General features: G+C 42.7%; 1 protein-coding gene across 2 annotated transcripts in view; it reads left to right on the forward strand.

The window, feature by feature from the left end:
* The window catches only part of ANKH (ANKH inorganic pyrophosphate transport regulator), a 158,965-nt gene that overhangs the window by 69,308 nt on the left and 65,322 nt on the right, over window positions 1-24,335 (forward strand). For both annotated transcript variants that reach the window (XM_081520831.1, XM_081520832.1), the window contains one exon: window positions 18,582-18,798. In XM_081520831.1, coding sequence (XP_081376957.1) covers window positions 18,582-18,798 — 217 coding nt within the window. The remainder of the gene's footprint in view (window positions 1-18,581; window positions 18,799-24,335) is intronic.

Below are 24,335 nucleotides of genomic sequence, written 5' to 3' on the forward strand. Positions count from 1 at the left end.
TAAAACACAATGGCATCCTGAGGTCCCATGGGGGCCTTGGAAGTCCCTGATGTGCCCTGGCTTAGGTCAGGGCAAATGTCCACAGCCTCATATCTCCAGAGTTTTTATCTAGGGGAGGGAGAAAGGGTTGGTGATTTGCCTCTTTTGATACTAAGCACTTTAATGGACATAATCTCAGTTAATCCTAAAATCTGTCCTACAGGAGACCCACTGGGGCAAGCAGTCCCATTTTAATAAGCACTGTGCATCTCAGAGAGGCAAAGTCATGGGCCCAAAAGAACACAACTAGGTTGAGGGGAAACTGAGATCTCACTGATGGTCCACATGCTCCCTGGCTCACTCCACTGGATTTCCAGGCCAAAGTCCCAGCTCTGCCACAAATAGCTTTCTGACTTGGGCAAAATTATTTTTTCCCTATGAGTTTCAGTCTCTCCATCTCTCACAAGAGCTAAGACTCCCTACAATGCTGGGTTTTCAAAAGAATTAAATAAACTGTGAGAACTCATGAGAAGATGGCTTGCACACACACCTATACGCACTTAGGACAGCTCTTGAAAACAGAACTTCATATCATAATGCTGATCTCTATAGGGATGAATATGTACGTTTAGATTTCTCCTTAGCAGTTCCTTTAAAATATATTTTCCAAAAGAAAAGAACCGGTGAAAAGGGGATTTGAGTCTCATTCCAGATATATTTTAAGATTCTAGTCCCTTCCAAAATTTACAGCCAATGTCAACAAATACTTGGTTTGTCTAATCTTTTTGTGGTTTGCCGAGAAGGTGGATTCAGTGTTTTTCAACGTTGGGACTTCCTGTTTTTCCCTGATCAGTGTTTTTCTCTTTGAATTCTTCACTTTTTTGCATCGGCCAAGAATACATGTGGTGCAGTCATATGGAACTGTGTTTGAGAGGGTTAGAAATTAGGTGATATAATACTTGGTCATTTTTTATCTATTCAGTGGACTTTCATCTTCACATAGCAGTAAGTGACTATAGAGAAAAAGCTTTTGTTCTGTAGAAATGGTCTTTTAGCAGGACCAAAGGGGAAATTTTAATCATTTTACTTGTGAAGAAACGTCATATTCTGTATTGAGTAATTGAAAAGAATCTTAAAGCTTTAAAACAGATTAAAATGTACTGTCAGAGTTACACAATGAGAAAATCTACTTACTACTCAAAGTCCAGAGCTCTCATTGGTTTTATTTTAACATGCAATTAAAAAAAAAAATCTGCACTTTTCCGTTTAGAAACTTAACAGACAGCCTTTAGTAATTCCCTTTTACTCTCCATGAAATAGGAAGAAATGTTTGCTTTGGTTTATTCCCAAGTGTTAAGGAGAGGTTATCAAGCCAAAATCTTGAGCACTTCAAAGAATTCCTAACAAAGGAACTTAGCATCTTTGTCACTACCACTCTGGGACACGTGAGTTTAAAGTACTTGGAAGTGGACCTAAATGTATAGTGGGGATATTAAAGTTAGTGTCAAAAACAAGTGTAAGGAAGCTCAAGATTCAGGCTTGGTAAAACAGTTCCAACATTGAGGTTGGAATGATTCTTAAATTCTTCTGTAAATGCTGTTATATATAATGCCAAATGAGTTTAGATATAGTTTTACCCAAAGAGTATAGTTCTTGTACATTTCTTTTTGCAGCTATTTAGGTCTCATTCCATATACCTTTATTTTAAAGTTCTTTTCCACTCATTTTGACCAATTAGATTTATCATCCTGTCTGTATGGCTTGTAGAGGTGCACTGCTGTGTTTGTATCTTAGCACTGGTTGCATCAATAATCCTTCTGTGTGTTTTTCTCTCCACCTTTGTATTTTCTCCTCCTCTCCCCAACTGCTTTTTCCATCTTCAGCTCCTCGAGTCTGTCTGCCCCCCTCCTTGTCATACAAAACCTCCCTAATCTTCAGGACTTTCACTGACGAACAATTAATTTTTGTTTGTTTGCAAAAAATTTGTGTCCAACTCTTGCAACCCCCATGGACTGCAGCCTGCCAGCCTCAAGCCCCTAATTCAAAGGTTTGTGGGGAATATAAAGAAATATTCAAATACACTTATTGCATACAGCTTATTTGCCTGGCCCCATGCTCTCGTTGATCAGGGTACATGACATAAAGAAAGTGAAAGTCGTTCAGTCATGTCCATGGAATTCTCCAGACCAGAATACTGGAGTGGGTAGCCTTTCCCTTTTTATAATTTATAAATAATGTAATAATAAATATTGTATTTTGTTATATATTTTATAAATGTATACAGAGGTGAAAAGGAAAGTCACTCAGTCGTGTCTGACTATTTGTGACCCCGTGGACTATACAGTCCATCAAATTCTCCAGACCAGAATACTGGAGTGGGTAGCCTTTCCTTCTCCAGGGCATCTTCCCAACCCAGGGATCAAACCCGGGTCTCCTGCATTTCAGGCAGATGCTTTACTGTCTGAGCCCCCAGGGAAGCCCTGGTGGGAGGCAGAAGTAGGTAACAAAGGGCTTGCACACACGGCAGCAGGAGGGTGAGTTACACAAGAGCAGATCCGTCTTTTCTCTTGCTCAGAGGTCTAGACTTTGGAGACTTGCAGCTGTCTTTGGACGGCACACAGCTTCTAGAATTCAGCCTCGTGTTTAAGCTGTCAGAAATCAGGGTGTCTTCACCAAAGCACGCTGATAATTTATCAAAAGGGACTTCCCTGGTGGTCCAGCAGTTAGGACTCCACCCTTCCCTTGTAGGGGTCACAGGTTCAATCCCTGATCAGGAAACTAAGATCCTGCATACCACAGTGTGACCAAAAAAAAAAAACTTTGCTCTGTGGAGTGGTTCCCTGGCTTTGCCTCCTAAGTATTAGATATTTCATCTATCTTCTGTGTATTCATTTTTCATTTTAAACCATCGAAGTAACATACGTTCTTTGTCACAAGGAAAGCTATACAGATATGAGTGTCAAGCTGATCATTTTCCTCTTCCTGCCTCCCTTCATCCCATCTCGCCTAAAATAAACAGTATTAAGAGTTTGGTAGATGTCACTCTCCAACTTTCTCTTTGCTCATACCCATGTATTTACTCATTTTTGAGGATCTTTTTAAAAAAAATTTTTTTTAGTGGAGTGAGAATATACTCTATTGCTTACAGTACAACCTTCTGCTTCACACTGTGATCATGAGCTTATTTCCAGTTGGATACGTTTAGTTGCACCTCAAGCTCTGTGATTGCTGGTCAGCATGCCCTGGTGTGCATGGACCATATACGCAGCAAATAATAACCATAATTACTTAGCCTTTCCCATATTGGCAGACAGACAGATTGTTGGCAACCGTCTGCCATTGCAAAGAATGCTTTAATGAATGCCTTTGTTTGAGAGGCATCCTATACTCGGGCTTTATTTTGTTTGGATAGATTCTAACAGGACATTACTGGATTAAAGAGACAGTATGCTCTAAATGGTAATACCTTTTGACATCTTCCTTTGCCAAGGATTATATGACACTCCAGCCAGTACTGTATGAAATTTCCTTTTGTGCTGTATCTTCACCAGCACTGGAGGCATGGAAGGAGCGCATGATGTGCCCAGTATGTCTGTTTGGAGCCAGAAGGGGCCCGAGCTCCTGTCCCACTGTCAGCAGGGACATCAGAGTCTTCACGTTTGGAATCACTGGGATCTTGAATGGGGTTGTGCATTTGGGTTGGTCAAAAAGTTCATTTGGGTTTTTCCATATGTATGTGTGTGTGAGCTAAGTCATTCAGTCGTGTCCAACTCTGCAGCCCCATGGACTATAACCCACCAGGCTCCTCTGTCCATAGGATTCTCCAGGCAAGAATACCAGAGTGGGTTGCCATACCCTCCTCCAGGTGATCGAACCCACATTTGTTATGTCTCCTGCATTGGCCGGCGGGTTCTTTACCACTAGCGCCACCTGGGAAGCCCGTAAGATGTTACAAACACAAACCTTTTGGCCAACCCAATACTTTAACTGACGCCCTTCTCAGGCACTTACAGGAAGCTTCTGTGCAGAGCGCTTTCTGAGCCACTCATCCTGCAGAACTTCTCTGCCAGACCGCAGGGTCAAGGCTGACCAGGCCATGCTCTCCCATCTACGGCAGCATCACTTGAAGCCAGAAGCCCACTCTAGACTCCTTTCAAAGGGAAAGGCCTCAAGGGAGTCTTCGCTCAGCCTAACCTACCTAGGGCTCTCAGATTCCTCAAACTACACTGCCATCAGAAAAAAGGAACGATTTTCTTTAGGAATATTTGCTTCTAGTATTTAACCATCTGGACGGGCATTGCGGGGGCTGGGGGGGTGTTTATCCCACCCGCCCCCACCCCTCCACCTGCCATCCTCAGTCTAGTGTTGAAGGAGGAAAGAGTGCCATGCTCTCGGTCTCCCTGGCTTCTGGTTTGGGCCACACCATGTATTAACCAAGAACCTTGGGCAAGTCACAGCATCTCTTTGAGCCCCTTTTCTATAAAACAGGAATTTTCCATGCTTGCCCTGTTGCTGTAGCATTGTTATAAACAGCCAATAAGATAATGTGTGTGAAGCTACATTCAAGACTCTGCTACACTGCCTGTGTAAGAGGTTGGTATTCTTCATGTGATCCCTAAGTCACGTTTCTGGAATAAATAATTGTACACTCAGCAAATATACTTCTGTGGCTGCAGCATCCTTGGGGCTCTGAGGGCCAAATGGACAGGGCCCACGTGTCTCCTTTCATCAGGTCCCCTTCGTCCCCCTCATTCATGTAGGCAAAAGGGCTGGAACAAGACATCGCTTTAGTCTACTCTGAATTCCCAAGATCCCAAACCTGAATTATAGTGAATCTGGATTTACAGAAGGAAACTCAGCATGTGCATTTACTGGCTCATTATTATGTACATGAAATAGCAAGGACAAAAATGGATTCATTCTCTCTTCAGAAATTTTCAAAGCCGTTCAGTTTTACCCACACTATTCTATGGCTTATTCCTTTATCATATCACTTTTCTGGTGGAAAACATTCATCACAAAACATGGTTATAGTTGTAAAAGCAAGCAAGAGAGCAAGGGAAGTCGCTCAGCCGTGTCTGACTCTTTGCAACCCCATGAACTGTAGCCCACCAGGCTCCTCCATCCATGGGATTCTCCAGGCAAGAATACTGGAGTGGGTTGCCATTTCCTTCTCCAGGGGATCTTCCCAACCCATGGATCGAATCCGTGTCTCACGCATTGCAGGCAGACACTTTACCATCTGAGCCACCAGGGAAGCCCCCAAACCCTGGGCTCATCTGGAATAAGGACTCGAAGACAACATAAATTCAGAATATGTAATTCTTGAGCTCTTGCTACAATTACTAACACCATTTGTCTCTTGCCTGGTTTGCTTGTGCTACAGAGATACTCTTGGTCCTTCTTTGTTTTGTGTTCTTCACAGTTTACTCAGTGAGAGGATTGTACTTTACCTAGAATCTCAAAATCAGGTCAATAATTTAGACCAATAATAGCAGTGGAGGCAGGGGGAGGTCATGACAAGCTTATTCACACACAGCAAAGAAAGCAGTGGCGTGGCTTTATCCCATTATATATCACCTACTTGAATTGTGTTGGGATTCCTTTCTCATTGTGTGTGTGAGTCTGTGCAGCCGTGCACTAGTGTGTAGGATGCTGGTGTTGAGCATCCATGGGTTGGAAGGACTAACCTGTTTAATGACTAATTTTGAATCTCACAATCACCTCCAAACATCAGTCAGATCAAAAGCCCCAGACCCTTAGAGATCTTTCGCAAAACCTGGTGTGTGCTAGTTACATAAATACCAGCAGTGAGTCATAGCTGAACCCTGAGCAGCAGTAAATGAATCCCACAGTTGAGAATCCAGTAGAAATTCTGTACAAGCTAAAGATTCTGGGATGATGCATTATCCCAAGTGTAAAGGAAGCTCAGAGACTTTCTCGAGTGGTGTCTCTCGAAGGCTGGAGAGCCTCTTAGCGTTTCTGCCACCCTAGTGATGAACTGGTACGTAAGCTCGGGGAGACGGCCCACGTGGTCTGTGTTCCCGGGTTTCGTCCGTACCCTTTGTTGTGTGGTGCTCATGCCAGGGCGTTAGTGACCTGATTTCTCTTAGCCTCATTTTTTCAGCACGGCTCAGATATGTGATGACTTCAGCATCACTCCTTTCATCTTCCACTGTTACCCTTGTAGTGTTTGCAACACATTGCAGTTTAAAAAATAATCTTGCCTCCACGTCTTTGGAATTTTCCATAAAAATCAGTTTTTATCCCAAAGTTCTTTGTGTTCTGCTCAGCTAATCCTCTCTGTTTAAAGTAAGCATTTGGCCCAGCCTGCGAAGTCTATTTCAAAGTGGAAGGAGGGCTCGGTTCAGGATAATAGAATGATGGTTAAGATCTTAAGCCCAGAGGTCAAGATGTTCTGGCTTCTTTTCCCAGCTCTGTGCCGCCTAGACAAAGTGGCTTAGTCTCTCCACGTACCAGTGTTCTTGCCAGTAAGCTGGGAAATAATAGTACATCCCTAACGGAGTGGACAGGAGAAGTGAAGATCTTAGAACAGTGTCTGTCACAGCGCAAGACCCAGGAAATGTTAGCTTTCAAGACATTTCCATCATTGTTACTATGGTGGTCACTGGATTTCATAAGCTCCACATGCAAATCAGCATTTGCTTTTTCTTCTCTTAGAATAAATACATTTGTAAATGTCAATAGAAGCGCATTGATGACATTTCAGAATGTTGCAGTTGAGTCAGGAAAAGGAATGGAGCTTCAGAGCTGCTTGCTCAGAGGTCTACAGCCAAATTTAAGATGCTAGAGGAATCAAGAAAAAAAATCTATTCCTAATCATGAAGAGAGTATTAAGTAAGCAGAATACATAAGTATGTGCTCAGTTGTGTCTGACTGTTTGTGATGCCATGGACTGTAGCCCCACAGGCTCTTCTGTCTGTGGAATTTTCCAGGCAAGAATACTGGAGTGGGTTGCCATTCCCTTCTCCAGGGTATCTCCCTGACCCAGGAATCGAACCCGGGTCTCCTGCATTGCAGGCAGATTCTTTGCCGTCTAAGCCACCAGGGAAGCCCTAAACTTCATGTTCAAATGAAAGATCAAGAGGATTTGAGGAGGGTCCTGTGACACTAAAATTTATCCTTGAGTAAACTAACGTATTTCTGGAGTAAAAGATCAAAAGTAAAATGCTTTTTGTTTTCCCTGAAGTATTGAAGAAACCAACAGTAGAAAACTGAGTTTGCCAAATTTGGTACCTGTTTGGTAATTTGTTCTTTATAGAAACTCCTCTCCAGGTGTGAGAAGTGACAGAGAAAAGCAGTGTTATATTTTGGACTTGCCCCTGTGTTGTCTCCCAGTCTTCAGGAAGCACTAAATACGGATGGTGCTGCCCGGAGCAATGACTCTGATGACCAAAGCGACCAGGCTTAATTTTACCACCACTCCCTTTAAACCACAACCTCATGTGTGGGTGTCAAACTCTTGGCCAGAGCTCCTTAGACAGAGCGAGGCTGTCTCCTTTAGAGGGGTATAGATCCTTGAGAAAATAAAACATGGCTGGAAAACTACCGGGAAGATAAATGATCTAATTTAACCCAAACCACTGTTTAAAATACAGACGAACAGAACAATAAGAGTGGAAAATTACAGGAACCCAGACTCTTTGAGAAGATTGAAATCCAAGGTGCTGATTATCCATGTCACTGGAAGACGCTGTGGCCATAGGTAGCTCTGCTACACATGTACTTCTGAATTTTCCACTTTCCCACAAATGCAAATTTCCTGAGGACCTTAGGTTTGAGAAAAAATTTTTAATGATATTTCTTTTGCCACAGTAATACTGAGTTTGCTCCATGTCCATGTCATAGAACATGTAATGGGATGGTTGAAGCTATAGACAGAGGAGTAGTCTTTTATCAAAGAGATTAAAGGACAATCTAGCCAGACAGAACATTACCTATCCCTTGTCCCACTGGTTTTTCTAATCCAGGGTGAGGCAAGTAAAGTATTCATCTTACTAGAAGTAAAGTAAAGGGACTTTCAGCATTTTATGTCATAATCTGTTGTTTTAGGGAACAAAACTAGTTTCCAACTCAACACCTTTTTCTGACAGCCATATTTTTTTTTTGAAGTATAGTGCTTTACAGTGTTAATTTCCACTGTACAGCCAAGTGATTCAGTTTTACCTATATACACCTTTTTAATATTCTTTTCCATTATGATTTATCACAGGATATTGAATATATTTCCCTATACTATACAGTAGGTCCTTGTTGTTTATCCATTCTCTATGTCATAGTTTGCATCTGCTAACCCTAAACTCAGGCTTCCCAGGAGGCTCAGATGGTAAAGTGTCTGCCTGCAATGTGGGAGACTGGGTTCGATCCCTGGGTCGGGAAGATCCCCTGGAGAAGGAAATGGCAACCCACTCCAGTACTCTTGCCTGGAAAATTCCATGGACGGAGGAGCCTGATGGGCTACAGTCCATGGGGTGGCAAAGAGTCAGACACAACCCTAAACTCCCAGTACATCTTTCCTGCCCCTCCTCCCCGCACCTTGGCAACCACAAGTCTGTTCTTGACATCTGTGAGTCTGTATCTGTTTTGTATATAAATTCATTTGTGTCAACTCAGCACCTTGTTGTGGAAAAATTTGAACAGCCATTTCTATATGAGCAACATGATCATTTTCTTAGCATGTGACCATAAATGTCAATTACAAGATCAGCGTCCAGCTGTCCTTGGCACTGCTGAACTGGATGGCCCTCTCTCCTCAAGCCTGCTTACCCTTACAAGCACCCATTTTTCTGAATTTGGAGATTATCACCCTGCTTACCTGTCAGGGCACACTTAGCTCTTCGCAGGGTTCTCTCAGCTTTTCCGAGAAGGTTCTCCTTCGAATCTAAACTTCAGATTTTCTTTTCATGGCAGTTGACTTCTGTTATAGGATTTGACTTCATAGGGGAACAGCTTGACATCCGAAGGACGTGGGGGAAAAAGGAGCCGGAAAAAATCTTTGCTTAAAGCTTTACACTTGAGTCTAATCATGTGGCCCAGTGTTAAATCCTATTTATGTCCATGTGTCTACAGTTAAGGAGTCACCTTATCCACTACTTACTGGGTGCCCCTGTGACACGGTAGAAATAGCAGGGGCAATGCTTGTCTATCTCGTGAGAAAATATCAGAGCTACAGGAAGGTGTACGGTGCCACTGCCATCTCTTTGCATATTTCAAATACATCAGTTCTACCAAAAATAGGTTTATTTACCTGGGAAAACCAAACCTGCCGTCGGAGGATTTTATGAAGGACCAGATACATCAGCTGGATGTTAGTTAACACATTTTTTTGGTTTACATACTGAATTTCAGCTATGTGGCATGCATTGTGCTGGGTAGACATAGGAAGGCTGGTAAGCAGTAGTAGTCTGGTGAGACAAGCAGTTGAGTAACCAGGCAACCACAGTGCAGCCCAGTGAGTGTGGAATGGGACCTGGGTTAGGGTACCAGGGAGCACAGAGGGGCACCTTCCAAAATGTGATTCCTGAACTGATTATGAGTTTACTAGGCAAGTGAGGTGGGGCAGAGGTAAAGGTGATCCTGTGTAGAGAAAAGAACTTGAGCAAAGGCCTTTAGCTGAAAGAGAACATGGCATATTCAGAAAACCACAAATAGTTCAGGTGTACTTTCCCAGTGGCTCAGCAGTAAAGAATCCACCTGCAACGCAGAAGACCCAGCTTCGATCCCTGAGTCAGGAAGATTCCCCTGGAGGAAGAAATGGCAACTCAGTCCAGTCTTCTTGTCTAGAGAATCCCATGGACAGAGGGGTCTGGCGGACTATTCTCCAGAAGGTCTCAAAGAGTCGGACGTGACTGAAGCAACTGAGCATGCACTCATAAAACACAGTGCCAGGCAAGTGTAGAGAGTTGAGATCAGACAGACAAGCAAGGTCAGGTCACGAGTGGCCTTTGTGAGAGGTCACTCGGTGCACAAATATTTATTAGAGATTATTTATATTTTTATATTATTCATATTTATATAATTTATATTTATATTATTGTAGATTATTATTTATAGATTTTATAGATGTCATCTATGCACCTGCCGGACACTGTGCCCAGCATCAGGGTCTTTTCCAATGAGTCAACCCTTCGCATGAGGTGACCAAAGTATTGGAGTTTCAGCTTCAACATCAGTCTTTCCAATGAACACCCAGGACTGATCCCCTTTAGGATGGACTGGTTGGATCTCCTTGCAGTCCAAGGGACTCTCAAGAGTCTTCTCCAACACCACAGTTCAAAAGCATCAATTCTTTGGCACTCAGCTTTCTTCACCGTCCAGCTCTCACATCCATACATGACTACTGGAAAAATCATAGCCTTGACTAGACCGACCTTTGTTGGCAAAGTAATGTCTCTGCTTTTTAATATGCTATCCAGGTTGATCATAACTTTCCTTCCAAGGAGTAAGCGTCTTTTAATTGACAAGGGTGTAGTTAAAGTGATAACCATGACATGGAAGGTAGAATAAGGCAGGACAGAAAGAAGGAGCCGAAGGAAGAGATGGGTGAGATAAGAGAGCGACAAGTTTAGTGGAGTTCAGAATAGACAGAAGGGGAACCACAGGAAGAGCCTCAGATCTCCCGGACAGGAGATTAGCCATGGCCTCCAGGCCTACTCTTAGGGACAGGGTGTCACCTCCTGGACCTGTTCCTGGGGTGGGGGTAGGGGGAAAAGAGCTCTACCCAGCACCCAGCTAGCGAGGAACGCCTGCTGTTCACATTGGTGTGAAATGATGGGCAGGATTGGGGTGAGGCGGTGACTCTTAGTTTGAAGACACTCAGTCTGCAGTGTCAAGATGTTTCTGGTCTCTAGAGCCCAAGTTTAAAATGTCAGGATCTCTTTTAGGGTTTAACCATCTAAGACAGTTCATACCAGAGAGATCACATGGGATTTGTTAGCCATTTCCCTGGAGGTTGTGGGTTTTCTTAGGTTTTTCTGTTTTGTTTTTTTTCTTCTTTTTTTTTCCCATAATATCCTGTCATTTTGCTGACTTTCGGGAGGAAGAAACTTAAACCCTAGAACACTATGAACCTGGCAGATACTGGGAGATAAGAAGGCAGGTAGGACTCAAGGAAAGCCTTCTGGAGCCAGATAAGTTTTGAAGTCAGACATTGTACTCTGCCGAGGACCTGCAGCACAGAGAATGCTGATCTGAAGTGTGATGGGGGCCGTGTGCCAGCCGTCTGGGCCCAGAACCAGGCTGGGTTGAAGGGTAGCTTATATTTATAGTGGTTGGAGTCCTGGTAGATGTGGCCCTAAAGTGTCTTTACTCTGGAAAGCTTGTGAGTCTTTAGACAAGACTTAGATCACCTGCTTGCCTTTGAACAGCAGGTGAACCAGTGTACTTACCACTCTCTAGGGACAGAATTGTGACTCCAGACCTAATTCTTTCCAAAGACATCTCAGACACCTCCTTAGCTGAATTTCAAGGCCACAGCACTTGCTCTTTCCCAGCTTCAGCCGCCGTTCTTCTCGGTCTTAACTAGAGATGCAGCCGTGTTCACAAGTGACCTGTCTAGGACACTGCTAGCTAACTGATGGATGCTGAACCACAGCATCCTTACAACCCCAAGGTAACAGGGAAGATTTGGTTACATTTATTTCTAGAAAGATACGAGGTTGAATCTCAGGTTCCTTTCCATCTGTACCCTGGCCAGATGATCTCATTTAGTTTCCTGCCTTTAAATACTGTCTAGATGTTGACGGCCTCCAAATGTCCACAGCCCAGACATCCCCCTGGACTCCAGGCTCACATAGCCAACTGTCTTACCTGATTTCTGTGTTTGCAATCCTACCGGTGACTCACACCCAATAGGGGACACCCCCATGGAAATCTTGTGTTTTCCTCCCCAACCTTCCTTCCCAAAGTCCCCTCACTCAGTAAGTAGTAACACCATTTGAGTAGTGACTCAAGCCAAAAATACTAAACAGTTCTCTCTTTTCCTCACACTCACCATGTAGTCCATCATTAGATTCATTTATTTTACCTCCCAAAAGCTCTCACGTCAGGGCGGTAGGGGGGACAAATTGAGAGATTGGGATTGACGTATATACACTATCGATACATATACTCACTATTGATAGCTAATGAGAACCTGCTGTCATAGTACAGGGAACTGTACTCAATGCTCTGTGTGGCCTAAATGGAAAGGAAATCCAAAACAGAGGGGATATGTATACGTAGAGCTGATTCACTTTGCTGTACAACCGAAACTAACACAACATTGGAAGGCAACTATGCTCTAATAAAAATTAAATTTAAAAAAATGCACAAAAAGCCCTCTAGTCCGTCGACTTCTCTCCGTCTCCCCACACACCCTCTTCCAAGCCATTGCCTTCGCTTCTCTGGATCACCATGGAGCTCCTCACTCCCTGCCCTGCCTGTCCCTCTCCAGGCCTGCAGCAGGAGGATAGTCATTCCCACCTGGGCTCGGACCCTTTGACGGCTTCCCACTGCTCTTAGATCTGCTCTTAGATCAGAGCCCCATGTTCTTCACTGTGACCTGCAATGACCTTAGAGCTACCTACTCTTCCGAATTCACCTTATATCCCCTCTACTCCCACTGGATGCCCTCCTGCAGGTCCGGGTCTTCCTCCAGTTCTTCCTACAGCGGGTTCATTCTTGTTCTTCAAATCTCAGCCCAAATGTCACCTCTTTGAAGGGGTTTCCTTGTCTGGTTCATCTGAATAAGCTCCTCCCAGGAATCTCCAGCTCAGTAATTTCATTTCTTCAGTGTCTGTCACGGGAAGTGTTTATACTATTTGTGTATATTTCACTTTGTGCCTTCAAACCCTCATCGCTCACCTATCATGTGATCCCCTGTTATGTTTAGGACTGGGGATGTGGTGTGAACCAAAGTTCTCTGTGCCCTGGAGCTTACATCCAGTGGAGAAGGTAGACAGGAAGACAAATGGCAAGTAAATAGACAATATAATGTCAGATAATGAACATGCTATGAAGAAAAACAGGGGAAGCAAATTGAAAGGACAGATAAAGCAAACCGTAGGGGACAGAAGGGTGCGTGAGAACTAATGGCTGATAAGCAAACATCACAAATAAATAGGCAATAGGTGCTTTATTCAGACTGGTTTTGAAGAAGTAAATTATTATGAGAAAATTAATTTCAAGCCATGCCTCACAGTGTAAGTTCTAGAAGGAGCAGAAAGTTAATGTGCAAATGAAGCTATAAGCTAAACAAAATTGCCTTAGCTAAAGATAAGTAAGAATGACAAAGTCCAGAAGTATAGAAAGAAACTCCATGAAATGAAGGATTGACTGCATAATAACTTCGTATTTCTGGCATCAAAAGAAAATCATAAAATTAGGAAGTGAACAAACTGAGGGAAGTACTACAAATGGCAATAATAAAAAGGCTCATAATATTAGCATAGCAAATCTCCTCAATTCTAAAGCTCTTTTTTCCTTGCGTTTTAATGCTTCTTAAAGTCAGGATTTGTTTTCTCATCACAGCATACATTTCGTATGGCCAATAAAAATGTTAAAATATTAGCTCTTACAGGCAATAACATCTTCATCTTAAAATCAAAATGTGATTTTTTTTCCAAGTGTACACAAATTAGTATCAACATAGAAATTCCTAGTAGAAAATACCAAATTCATTCATTCATCAAACAAATGCTTGAATGTTTATAATGTAGCGAGGGGGCCTTCCCAGGTGGCACCGTGGTAAAGAATCTGCCTGCCAATGCAGGAGACGCAAGAGACTCAAGAGACGCAGGTTTGATCCCTGGGTGGGGAAGATCCCCCAGAGTAGGAAATGGCAACCCGCTCCAGGATTCTTGCCTGGAAAACCCCACGGGCGGAGGAGCTGATGGGCTAGAGTCCATAGAGTCACAAAGAGTCAGATTGAGTCACCATTGAGAGACTGAGTATACATGGACACACAGTGTAGCAGGGCGGTACGTGTACGGCGGTAAACAATGCAGGCATAAACCCTCGCTTTCAAGTGCCTTTTCTAGGCCAGTTGTGCGTGGTGCCCTGTATGTTACTTATAGACGGTCTAAGATCTATTATTTCAGCGAGAATAAGAAGTGTGATAGAAGCAGAGCCAATCAAGTCAGCATGGCTCTAAACCCTGTGCTTTTTCCTCAAATTACCATAATTGTTGAGCTTAGCGGAGTGTTCACACCCAGTCTTGCTGACAGAGCTATCATTCCTTATGTAATTCATTTTTCTCTCCTGCCTCAGCACTGGGTTTAGGACCCTGGCAAGGAACAGTTGGTGGAAATAGCATTACTGTAGATGCCCCAGCCCGATGGATGCCTTTTTAGCAAAGAATAAAGTTTTACCAGCAAGACACCTACAAAGACTAATCCTATGTTATTTTAAAACTGTGCTAATATGTAATATATCATTATATATTAATGATAGTATATTAATATCATTAATTATATATTTAAATGCATGCTAAGTCTTGGACTCTTTGCAACCCCATGGACTGTAACCTGCCAGGCTCCTCTGTCCATGGGATTCTCCAGGCAAGAATTCTGGAGTGGGTTGCCTTTTCCTACTCCAGGGGATCTTCCCAACCCAGGGATCAAACCCACATCTCTTAAATCTCCTGCATTGGCAGATGGATTCCTTACCACTAGTGCCACCTGGGAAGCCCTTAATTATATATACTATATATTTAAATTTGAACACAATTTTAGCAATGAAAAGCAAGCAGTTTACAGTCATAGAGTGGGGAGGGATGAGAAGGAAAAAGAACAAACCATATACTGTTCTCTATGACTGAGAGAAACGTAATTAGAAGCTTTATTGAGTTGGGGTCCCTGGAAACAGAACCTGCCTTGGGAAATTCTCATGTGACTGATTTATTGAGTGCATGCTCTCAGGAGAAGGGGAGCGGGAAACAGTGGGTGGTGGGGAAAATTAAAAAAGGATGTGGTCTCCACTGGAGACTACCTCCCACCTGATCCCACAGGGAGCTCTGGAGCATGAATTGTACCAGTGTTGATCTCACAGGGAGGCAGGGAAGGCGATCTTGTATATCCCTGTGTCTGCCTTTCATTGTTGGGTGCTGCCTGGGGGGCTCAGCAGTGGCCTAACCAACCTAAAGTGGCTGGGAGCAGTGTTTCCTGAAAAGGAGGCAGCTGTGAGCCTTGAGTGGCCAAGTCCCAGGACCTGGGGATGGATGCGCTGACCAGTAAGGGGCATCTGGGTGGGAAATCAATCACATCTACTGCAGAAGTCTGAAAGGAAATTAATCTGGGAAGATTGTCAAGTGATAGATCTTGACACATAGCAGGCGTCCTCTGACACCATACACCTTTTGAACACAGGATTTATTGTCAAAGAGCTTGTTGGGTTTTAGTTTGCTTCAGGCTGATAAGATATTAGATTAGTTTTGGTAGAAGGAATTTTGTTCCTAAGGAGGGCATCATGTCAGGTATGAAGGTTCTGATGGAAAATTTTAAGTTATTACTGGAAAAAAAGGAAAAGAGAATGAGAGATATAATTGGAAGCAGTTATCAAAAATTACCTTATATAATCACACAAATGTTATTGGCTCAGCAGATAAGGAATCTGCCTGCAATGCAGGAGACACAGGAGATGCGGGTTTGATCCCTAGGTTGGGAAGATCCTCTGGAGGAGGAAATGTCAACCCACTCCAGTATTCTTGCCTGGGAAATCCATAGCCTGGTGGGCTATGGTCCATGGGGTCGCAAAGAGTCAGACATGACTGAGTACATAGCATATGGCACCTTGTATAACACCACCTGTCAGAAGAATGACAATTTCTACAAGTATCATATATTTTTATTATAGGTTTTTCTAAAATAACCTTACACATTGGTATTTTCTACAATAAATACATTTTTTGCTAACAGTGCTTTGCGTAGATTGTTCAACTATATAATGGTAGGTAAACGTCAGGGACACTTGTCGGAATCCCTGGAATGTACAACACCAAGAGTGAACCCAGTATCAGTAGTGGACTCTGAGTGATGATGACGTGTCAGTGTAGGTTCGTGGACTGTAGTCAGTGTAGCTCTCTGTGGGGACGCTGTGTGTGCTTGGGGAGAGAGAATGTGGCAGCCTCTGTACTTTCTGCTCCACTTTACTCTGAGCCTAAAACTAATCCAAGAAATTAAGTCTATTTGAAAAGTGTATATACAGTGGAATATTAGCCATAAAGAAGAATGAAATAATGCCCTTTGCAGCCGCATGGATAGATCTAGAGATTATCATAGTAAATAAAGTCAGAGAGAAAAAGACAAAAACATATGATGTTACTTCTATGTGGAATCTAAAACAATGATACAAATGAACTTACTTATGAAGCGGAAGCAAACTCACAGACAGAAAACAAACATGGTTCCCAAAGAGGAGAGAGGGTGGGAGAGGGATAAATTAGGAGTTCGGGATTAACAGATACACACGACTATATATAAAATAGATAACCAGCAAGGATTAACTGTACAGCACAGGGAACTATATTCAGTATCTTGTAATAAACAGTAATTGAAAAGGATCTGGAATATGTTTAACTGAATCACTTACTTACATACCAGAAACTAACATAGCGTTATGAATTACCTATGCTTCAATAAAAACTAAATTCAAAAAATGAAAAGTATATAACAGAAAGCTGATCTCCTACCCAGGCAATTGCCTGTTCCTAAAGACAGAGGTGATATTCTGGTGACACTTTGTTTTATTTATTTATTTTTTGTAGTCAGAAAAATTTATTTATTTATTTATTTATTTATTTTAATTGGAGGCTAATTACTTTACAGTATTGTAGTGGGTTTTGCCATACTTTGGCATGAATCAGCCATGGGTGTGCATGTGTCCCCCATCCTGAACCCCCCTCCCACTTCCCTCCCCATCCCATCCCTCAGGGTCATCCCAGTGCACCAGCCCTGCTATCTCATGCATCAAACCTGAACTGGTGATCTGTTTCACATATGATAATTAATATACACGTTTCAATCCTATTCTTTCAAATCATCCCACCCTCACCTTCTCCCACAGAGTCCAAAAGACTGTTCTTTACATCTGTGTCTCTTTTGCTGTCTTACATATAGGATCATTGTTACCATCTTTCTAAATTCCATATATATGCGTTAGTATACTGTATTGGTGTTTTTCTTTCTGGCTTACTTCACTCTGTATAATAGGCTCCAGTTTCATCCACCTCATTAGAACTGATCTAAATGTATTCTTTTTAATGGCTGAGTAATATTCCATTGTGTATACATACCACAGCTTTCTTATCCATTTGTCTGCCAATGGACATCTAGGTTACTTCCATGTCCTAGCTATTATAAACAGTGCTGTGATGAACATTGGGGTACATGTGTCTCTTTCAATTCTGGTTTCCTTTGTGTGTATGCCCAGCAGTGGGATTGCTGGGTCCTATGGCAGTTCTACTTCCAGTTTTTTAAGGAATCGCCACACTGTTCTCCGTAGTGGCTGTACTAGTTTGCATTCCTGCCAACGGTGTAAGAGGGTTCCCTTTCTCCACACCCTCTCCAGCATTTATTGTTTGTAGACTTTCTGATAGCAGCCATCTGGTGACATTTTTGAAACAAAGTTCTTCTACTTAGACATCCATTCCCACAAGCTCCAATCTAGTTTATTCGTCTGTGTGCTCAGTCTTGCAGTTGTATCCCACTCTTTGCAACCCTGTGGACTATAGCCCTCTGTCCATGGAATTCCCTAGGCAAGAATACTGAAGTGGGTAGCCATTCTCTCCACCAGAGGATCTTCCAGGCTCAGGGACTGAACCAGAGGCTCTGTGTCTCCTACAATGGCAAGTGGATTCTTTACCACTGGTGCCACCTGGGAGGCCCCAATTTATTCATCTAGTAGGTGGAAAAGTTAGAACCTCAGAGGAGTGGTCCCTCATAGGGGATGGTTAAAACAGAATACTATGGCCACATCTCCAGCAAGAATTATTCAAAAACAATGCATTTAGTTTAAAGATTTTCTTTTCCTATTTGTCTGCACAAAGATCAGGAATGTATTTCAAATTAAAGTACAGTAAGAATCAGGTGAATAGTATCTACAGATGGTATAAAAATTCCATCAATACCCATTTTCATGACATAGAGCTTACGTTATGCTATGAAGGATACATACATAAGTACAGTATTTCACACATACACACACACACACAGGGAAAAAAGGACCTATCACCCACTCCATATCAAGTGGTTGACCCATTTCCAAAATGCCTGTTGCTATTGTGTAGATTCAGCCTGCAAATAAAATTTAACATGTTAACCTTTTAACCAGAACATCTTAGAATTATTTTCTGATATTAACATAGAACACTTGTTGGGTTTTTTTCTATTCCTTTCACCCCAGCGGACAGCTATCTCCCCCACAAGAAGATATTTCAAACTAAAGCTAATATGGATAAAAATGAAAATAAATAACCTTTATCAAATTACAGTGAGATTTACCCCATAAGCTGCTTAGCGTTCCTATGGAAACACAACCTGCTGCATTTTATTGTGGGAGAGGAGATGATGTTTCTAATGCTGTTTGTGGGTCTCTTCCCTCCACAGGCCTTGAACCGGGGGATCGCTGCTGTCAAGGAAGATGCAGTGGAGATGCTGGCCAGCTACGGGCTGGCGTACTCCTTAATGAAGTTCTTCACAGGGCCCATGAGTGACTTCAAGAACGTGGGCCTGGTGTTTGTGAACAGCAAGCGGGACAGGACCAAAGCTGTCCTGTGCATGGTGGTGGCTGGGGCCATTGCCGCCGTCTTCCACACCCTCATAGGTAAGACTGTTGGTCGTCCCTTAAGAATCCGGCTTTGCCAATTCCCTGTTCCTCTTAATCTATTTATGTGTATTTATTGTAGTAAGTGATTTCTTCCATAATTATTAAGTATCATGAGAATTTTAAGGGCTAGGAGGAATGGAGTGGGTGCTTCTAGGACAAAAAAAAAAGAGAGATGTCCTTTCTCTAGGAAGCTGTATGTCTCTGGTTCCCAAACCCTGTGTCAGAGAGGGAGGAGTTTCATTAATATGTGATCAGATTTAAGATTAACATTCGGTAAGGCTTCCCTGGTGCTCAGACTGTAAAGCATCTGTCTGCAATGCAGGAGATCAGGGTTCGATCCTTGGTTAGGGAAGACCCCCTGGAGAAGGGAATGACAACCCACTCCAGTATTCTTGCCTAGAGAATCCCATGGACAGAGGAGCCTGGTGGGCTACAGTCCTTGAGGTCAAAAAGAGTCAGACATGACTGAGCAACTAAGCACAATGCACACACACACATAAGGAAGGATAAAAAAAAAAAAATGTCAGGAGCTTTTGATAGAGACAGACGTTACTTAACCTTTTTTTCAAATTAAAGTGTAGTTGATTTACAACATTGCCTTAGTTTCAGGTGTACATCACACTGATTCAGCTATATATATAACTTTTTCAGATTCTTTTCCTTTATAGTTTATTACAAGATATTGACTAGAGTTCCCTGTGCTATACAGTAGGACCTCTACTTTATCAGGCTCACTTAATCTTAAGAATAAAAACAGAATGAGTATTATTTAGGATTAATGCTTATCAGTAGTGAAAACAAATGAGATTGTCTTATGTATTAAAATTATCTCATTTTAGGACCTCATGCTTCTATTTTAGACAAGACTCAACACTCTGGGCATAACATTCTTTGCATCAGACAAGAAAATTAGGTCACACAGAGTGACTGACCCGTGGTTGGAAAGCCCCTTCCTTTAGAGTCGGAGCTCTACTTCTTCTGCCTTCATGGTGGTGATAAAAACCCTTACGGGCACGATTTCAGAACCCATGGGCTTCAAAACAGCTCAGCTTACCTGGCATAAAAGTTGAATGACACACCTACTGGACCCAGTCACATGAAGCCCGTGAACAACACTTCACAAACCCGTTGTGTGTCTTCAGCTTGGCACTGGTTGCCTGAGAACCATGAATGTCCGTGGTGAATGAAGAGCCAGGAGATTAACCCACACCATTTCCCATGTACTCAGGTGTCACCTAAAGTTTACTCATACAATTGTGAATCTGGAAGTAAATAGAGCCCGCTCTTTGTGGGTTTCCTTTTTAATAGAGCATAGGATTTTGTGCTAAGGACAGTGAGGACCAGAAGATGCTTCCCATGGCCAAATATCCAGACCAAGGGTTGCTGTTGATCGTTTTCATTTGGACTGAGAGCTTCAGGGCGTGGGGTGGAGAGGAGATGCCTTTCTTTCCCTCAACTTACACCCTAAATACTGAGCTCTCTACTGAGTTTTAAAGGAAACTTTGGCAATAAGAATTCCTCTGGACCAAGTTCATAGATGGTACAGTGGCACAGTCAGTAAAGAATCTGCCTGCAATGCAGGAGACCCGGGTTCGATCCCTAGGTCAGGAGGATCCTGTGGAGAAGGAAATGGCAGCCCACCGCAGTATTCTTGCCTGGGAAATCCCATGGGCAGAGGAGCCTGGGGGGCTACAGTCCACGGGACTGCAAGAGTCGGGCACGGTTTAACGACTAAGCTACCACAACCAGCACCACATGTATCTGAGAAAATGACATACGTGAAATGAGCGGATCTAAATAAGTTTTTGCCTAAAAAAGGAAGGCAAATTAGTTCCTTTTTATAAAATTCCTTCCAAATAAACCCAACATTTCCTGTTTTATGAGGGAATGAGACTTTGGGACTCACAGCTAATTACTAGCTATCTGTAATTAAGGAAAGCTTGAGTTTTCTATGTTATTGACACTGTTGGGAGGAACAATTTGGTCACTGAAATAAAAATTGAAGTCATTTTCTAATTTAAATCCAAGTTTTTCAACTTTAAAATGGAATCCTAAAATCTTAAACTTGAACCAAAATGGTTCTACCTCCAGATATTTAACAATTGTTTTTATCACTGTTGATATTTTTACAATTACTATATAGCATTCCCCCCCCCAAACAAATGCTTTCCACAGTCACTACAGAAGCACATATCAATTTCTTTCAAATATTTACAACTCAAAATTTAATGATTTTTCCATCTGTAGTATATTGGTCTCATTTCAATTTTCTGTCTAAGGGTATAATTCTCTTCTTGCCTTGTCTGCTGCATCAGGCATATTTGCTCATCTTCTTGTCTCCTGTTTTTTTCTTTTTTTTTTAATAATCCTGTAAGCCCTTCTGGGGCTTCCCTGGTGGCTCAGGAGTAAAGAATCACCTGCAATGCAGGAGACACAGGAGATGTGGGTTCAGTCCCTGGATGGGGAAGATCCCCTGGAGGAGGGCATGACAACCCACTCCAGTATTCTTGGCAGGTAGATCCCGTGGACAGATGAGCCTGGCAGGGTACTGTCCATGGGGTTGCAAAGAGTTGGACACGACTGAAGTGACTGAGCACGCAAGCTTTTCTGTCCTCATATCCTGCCAATTGCTTCCCAGAACCGTGACCACAGGCTGCAGATAGGATGTTGATCTCTTTGCCACCTTTTCCAACATAATTTTCCCATCATCCACCCATTTCGTTTCTACGTTACAATGTGTCACCTACACTAGACACTAAAACCCATTTCTCATGTCTTAGTCATGCTTAAAACAGCTACTTACATCTCTGCTTGAACAGTCAGCTCTCAGATGTCTATGCTTGGGACAAGCAAACAGTGATAGATAAAACAGAAAAACAAATATTCCAGGTATATTTGACTTGAGAAGCCATCGTCTGCTCTCAGGCGGTCTTCTAATTGTATTTGCTTGGCCTGAGAGTGAAATGAGTGTGTATTCCTCATAGGAGCAGCTCCTCAGTAAGGCTTAGAGTCAGTACAAGAAGCAAGGTGTTACCAGTTCACCAGCTTAACTCACAGAGTGAGAGAGAAACCAGAGTGATCTAGGCTAGAAACCTAGTTTCTTTATATTCCTTTGTTCAGGCGAAACCAGTCTTACTGCCTTAAACATTCCTTTTTAGGTGCTATTTCCGTATCTCCTTAATGGATTTATTTCTTTTATCAAGACCCTCTAACTTTTGCATAGCATTTATGTAAGGACGTTTGAGAGCAGAGGGGAGGAAGAGATTCTTTCTCTAGGAGTGGGTTCTGAAAAGCTCATGGGGTGAGTCATCTTCTGTTGTTATTCAGTTCCTCAGCCGTGTCCCACTCTGTGTGACCCCATGGACTGCAGCACGCCAGGCTTCCCTGTCCTTCACTATCCCCCCAGAGTTTGCTCAAACTCATTTCTATTGAATTGGTGATGCCATCCAAACATCCCATCCTCTGTCATCCCCTTCTCCTCCTGCCTTCGATCTTTCCCAGCATCAGGGTCTTTTCCAGTGTGTCAGCTCTTCACATCAGGTGGCCAAAGGATTGGAGCTTCAGCTTCAGCATCAGTCCTTCCAATGAGTATTCAGCCTTGATTGGTTTGATCTCCTTGCAGTCCAAGGGACTCGGTCATCTTCTAACTGGCTCTGAAAGCATGAGTTATATTTCAATATGTGCAGTGCTCCATTGCTTCAGTTGTGTCCGACTCTTTGGGACCCTGTGGAGTGTAGCCCACCACATTCCTGTCCTTGGGATTCTCCAGGCAGGAATACTAGTGTGGGTTATTACCATGCCCTCCTCCAGGACTCAAACCCGGGTCTCTTACGTCTCCTGTGTTGGCACGCAGGTTCTTTACTACTAGCGCCATGTGTGGATCACACGTCCCTTTCTAATTTTTCCCTTATCTTTGATACAAGATGGACTGGTGAGTTTGACCCAGTGGTCTAAATGACTATTTTGCCGTCACTGCATAAGATTACAAATGGTGACTCTTCTTATCTATTACGTTTCCTTAATTTCATCCAACCTCAGGCTATGGCTTTAACACCACCACCCTGTTGGGCGTTTTTTTCAGTTTAATGGCCAACTCCTTGATTTCTTTTTGCTTTGCTTCCTAATTTACCTGTTTCTTCATTTTATTCTTTACCATCGTAGTTACTTTTCCCAGCAAGATGCCATCTGTACTTTTAATGAATATACTTCTTTATTCAAGCACATTCAAACACAGTTATAGACAAAATTCAACCATTTTCCCTTATGATATTATTAGCATTCTTGTTAATTCTAAGGAGACGCACCACTAGTATTAGTAGAGCTGACCTTCTTGCTTTGAATTTGGGGGGCTTTGACTAAAGGGGAGTGAGTGTAAGAATTGCTCTTTAACTCGCTTTTAATATAATCCAATCTCCATCTTGGGTGGACTCCGGGAGTTGGTGATGGACAGGGAGGCCTGGCGTGCTGCAGTTCATGGGGTCGCAAAGAGTCGGACACGACTGAGCAGCTGAACTGAACTGAACTGAACTGAAATCCCCATCTGTCCCATCAGTGGTCCAACAAATTGCTTATTGAATAAATAGTATGTGCATGTCGTTCAAGTCCTACTAATGATAAGTTGGATACAGAAGTGAGATAAATACAAAACAGATGGTGGCCAGATACACCCTTCTTCTCAAGGAGATGTAGTTAATGGGAAAGTGTGCCTGTTCAGCATGGATTCCTAGAAGCAAAAGCAATTTTCAGCCTGTGAAAATTTTTAAGATAGGGTAATATGTAGCATTTATTTTTCTCTTTCTGACTTAAACTTCACTCTGTATGACAGTCTCTGGATCTATACACGTTATCTGCAATAGCACAATTCCGTTCCTTTTTATGGCTGAGTAATATCCCATTGTATATGTACCACATCTTCTTTATTCATCTGTCTGTTGGTGAGCATTTAGATTGCTTCCATGTCCTGCCTATTGTAAATAGTGCTGCACTGAACATTGGGATGCACGTATCTTTCTAAATTATGGTTTTTTCCAGGTATTTGCCCAGGATTGGGATTGCTGGATCATATGGGAAATTAGGATTGTATATATATACACACACACTATTATGTATAAAAGAGATAACTGATGAGAACCTATGGTAAAATGATAAATAAATATTTTAAAAAAGAAAAGCGAGATGGTAGAAGTAAACCAGAGTCAAAGTTGGAGGTATCAAATGGATTTGAGTGAGCACAGTGACAGGGAGAAGGCAAGAGAAGGGGCTGTTGGGTGGGGGGGACGATGTGGGAGGCACAGAGCCACCACGCATTTATAGATCAGGGGACAATGAAGCAGGAAAAAGAGTTCAGTGTTGAATGTCGCAGGTACCAGGTGGGTGTCTGTTGCTCGGGTTGGGGCAGGTAACCAGGAATAGGAGATGTGCAGCCTGAGACTATGGAAGAGCCCATTAAACAACACAGATGGCAAAGGCGGAGGAAGAGAGAAAGGGAAGGAGAGCAGGGAAGGGCCAAGTAGAAAGGACCAGCAGAGAGGGCA

This window comes from Giraffa tippelskirchi, chromosome 8 (assembly GCF_054371585.1).
Source record: "Giraffa tippelskirchi isolate mGirTip1 chromosome 8, T2T-mGirTip1v1.2.pri, whole genome shotgun sequence".
Taxonomy (NCBI): domain Eukaryota; kingdom Metazoa; phylum Chordata; class Mammalia; order Artiodactyla; family Giraffidae; genus Giraffa; species Giraffa tippelskirchi.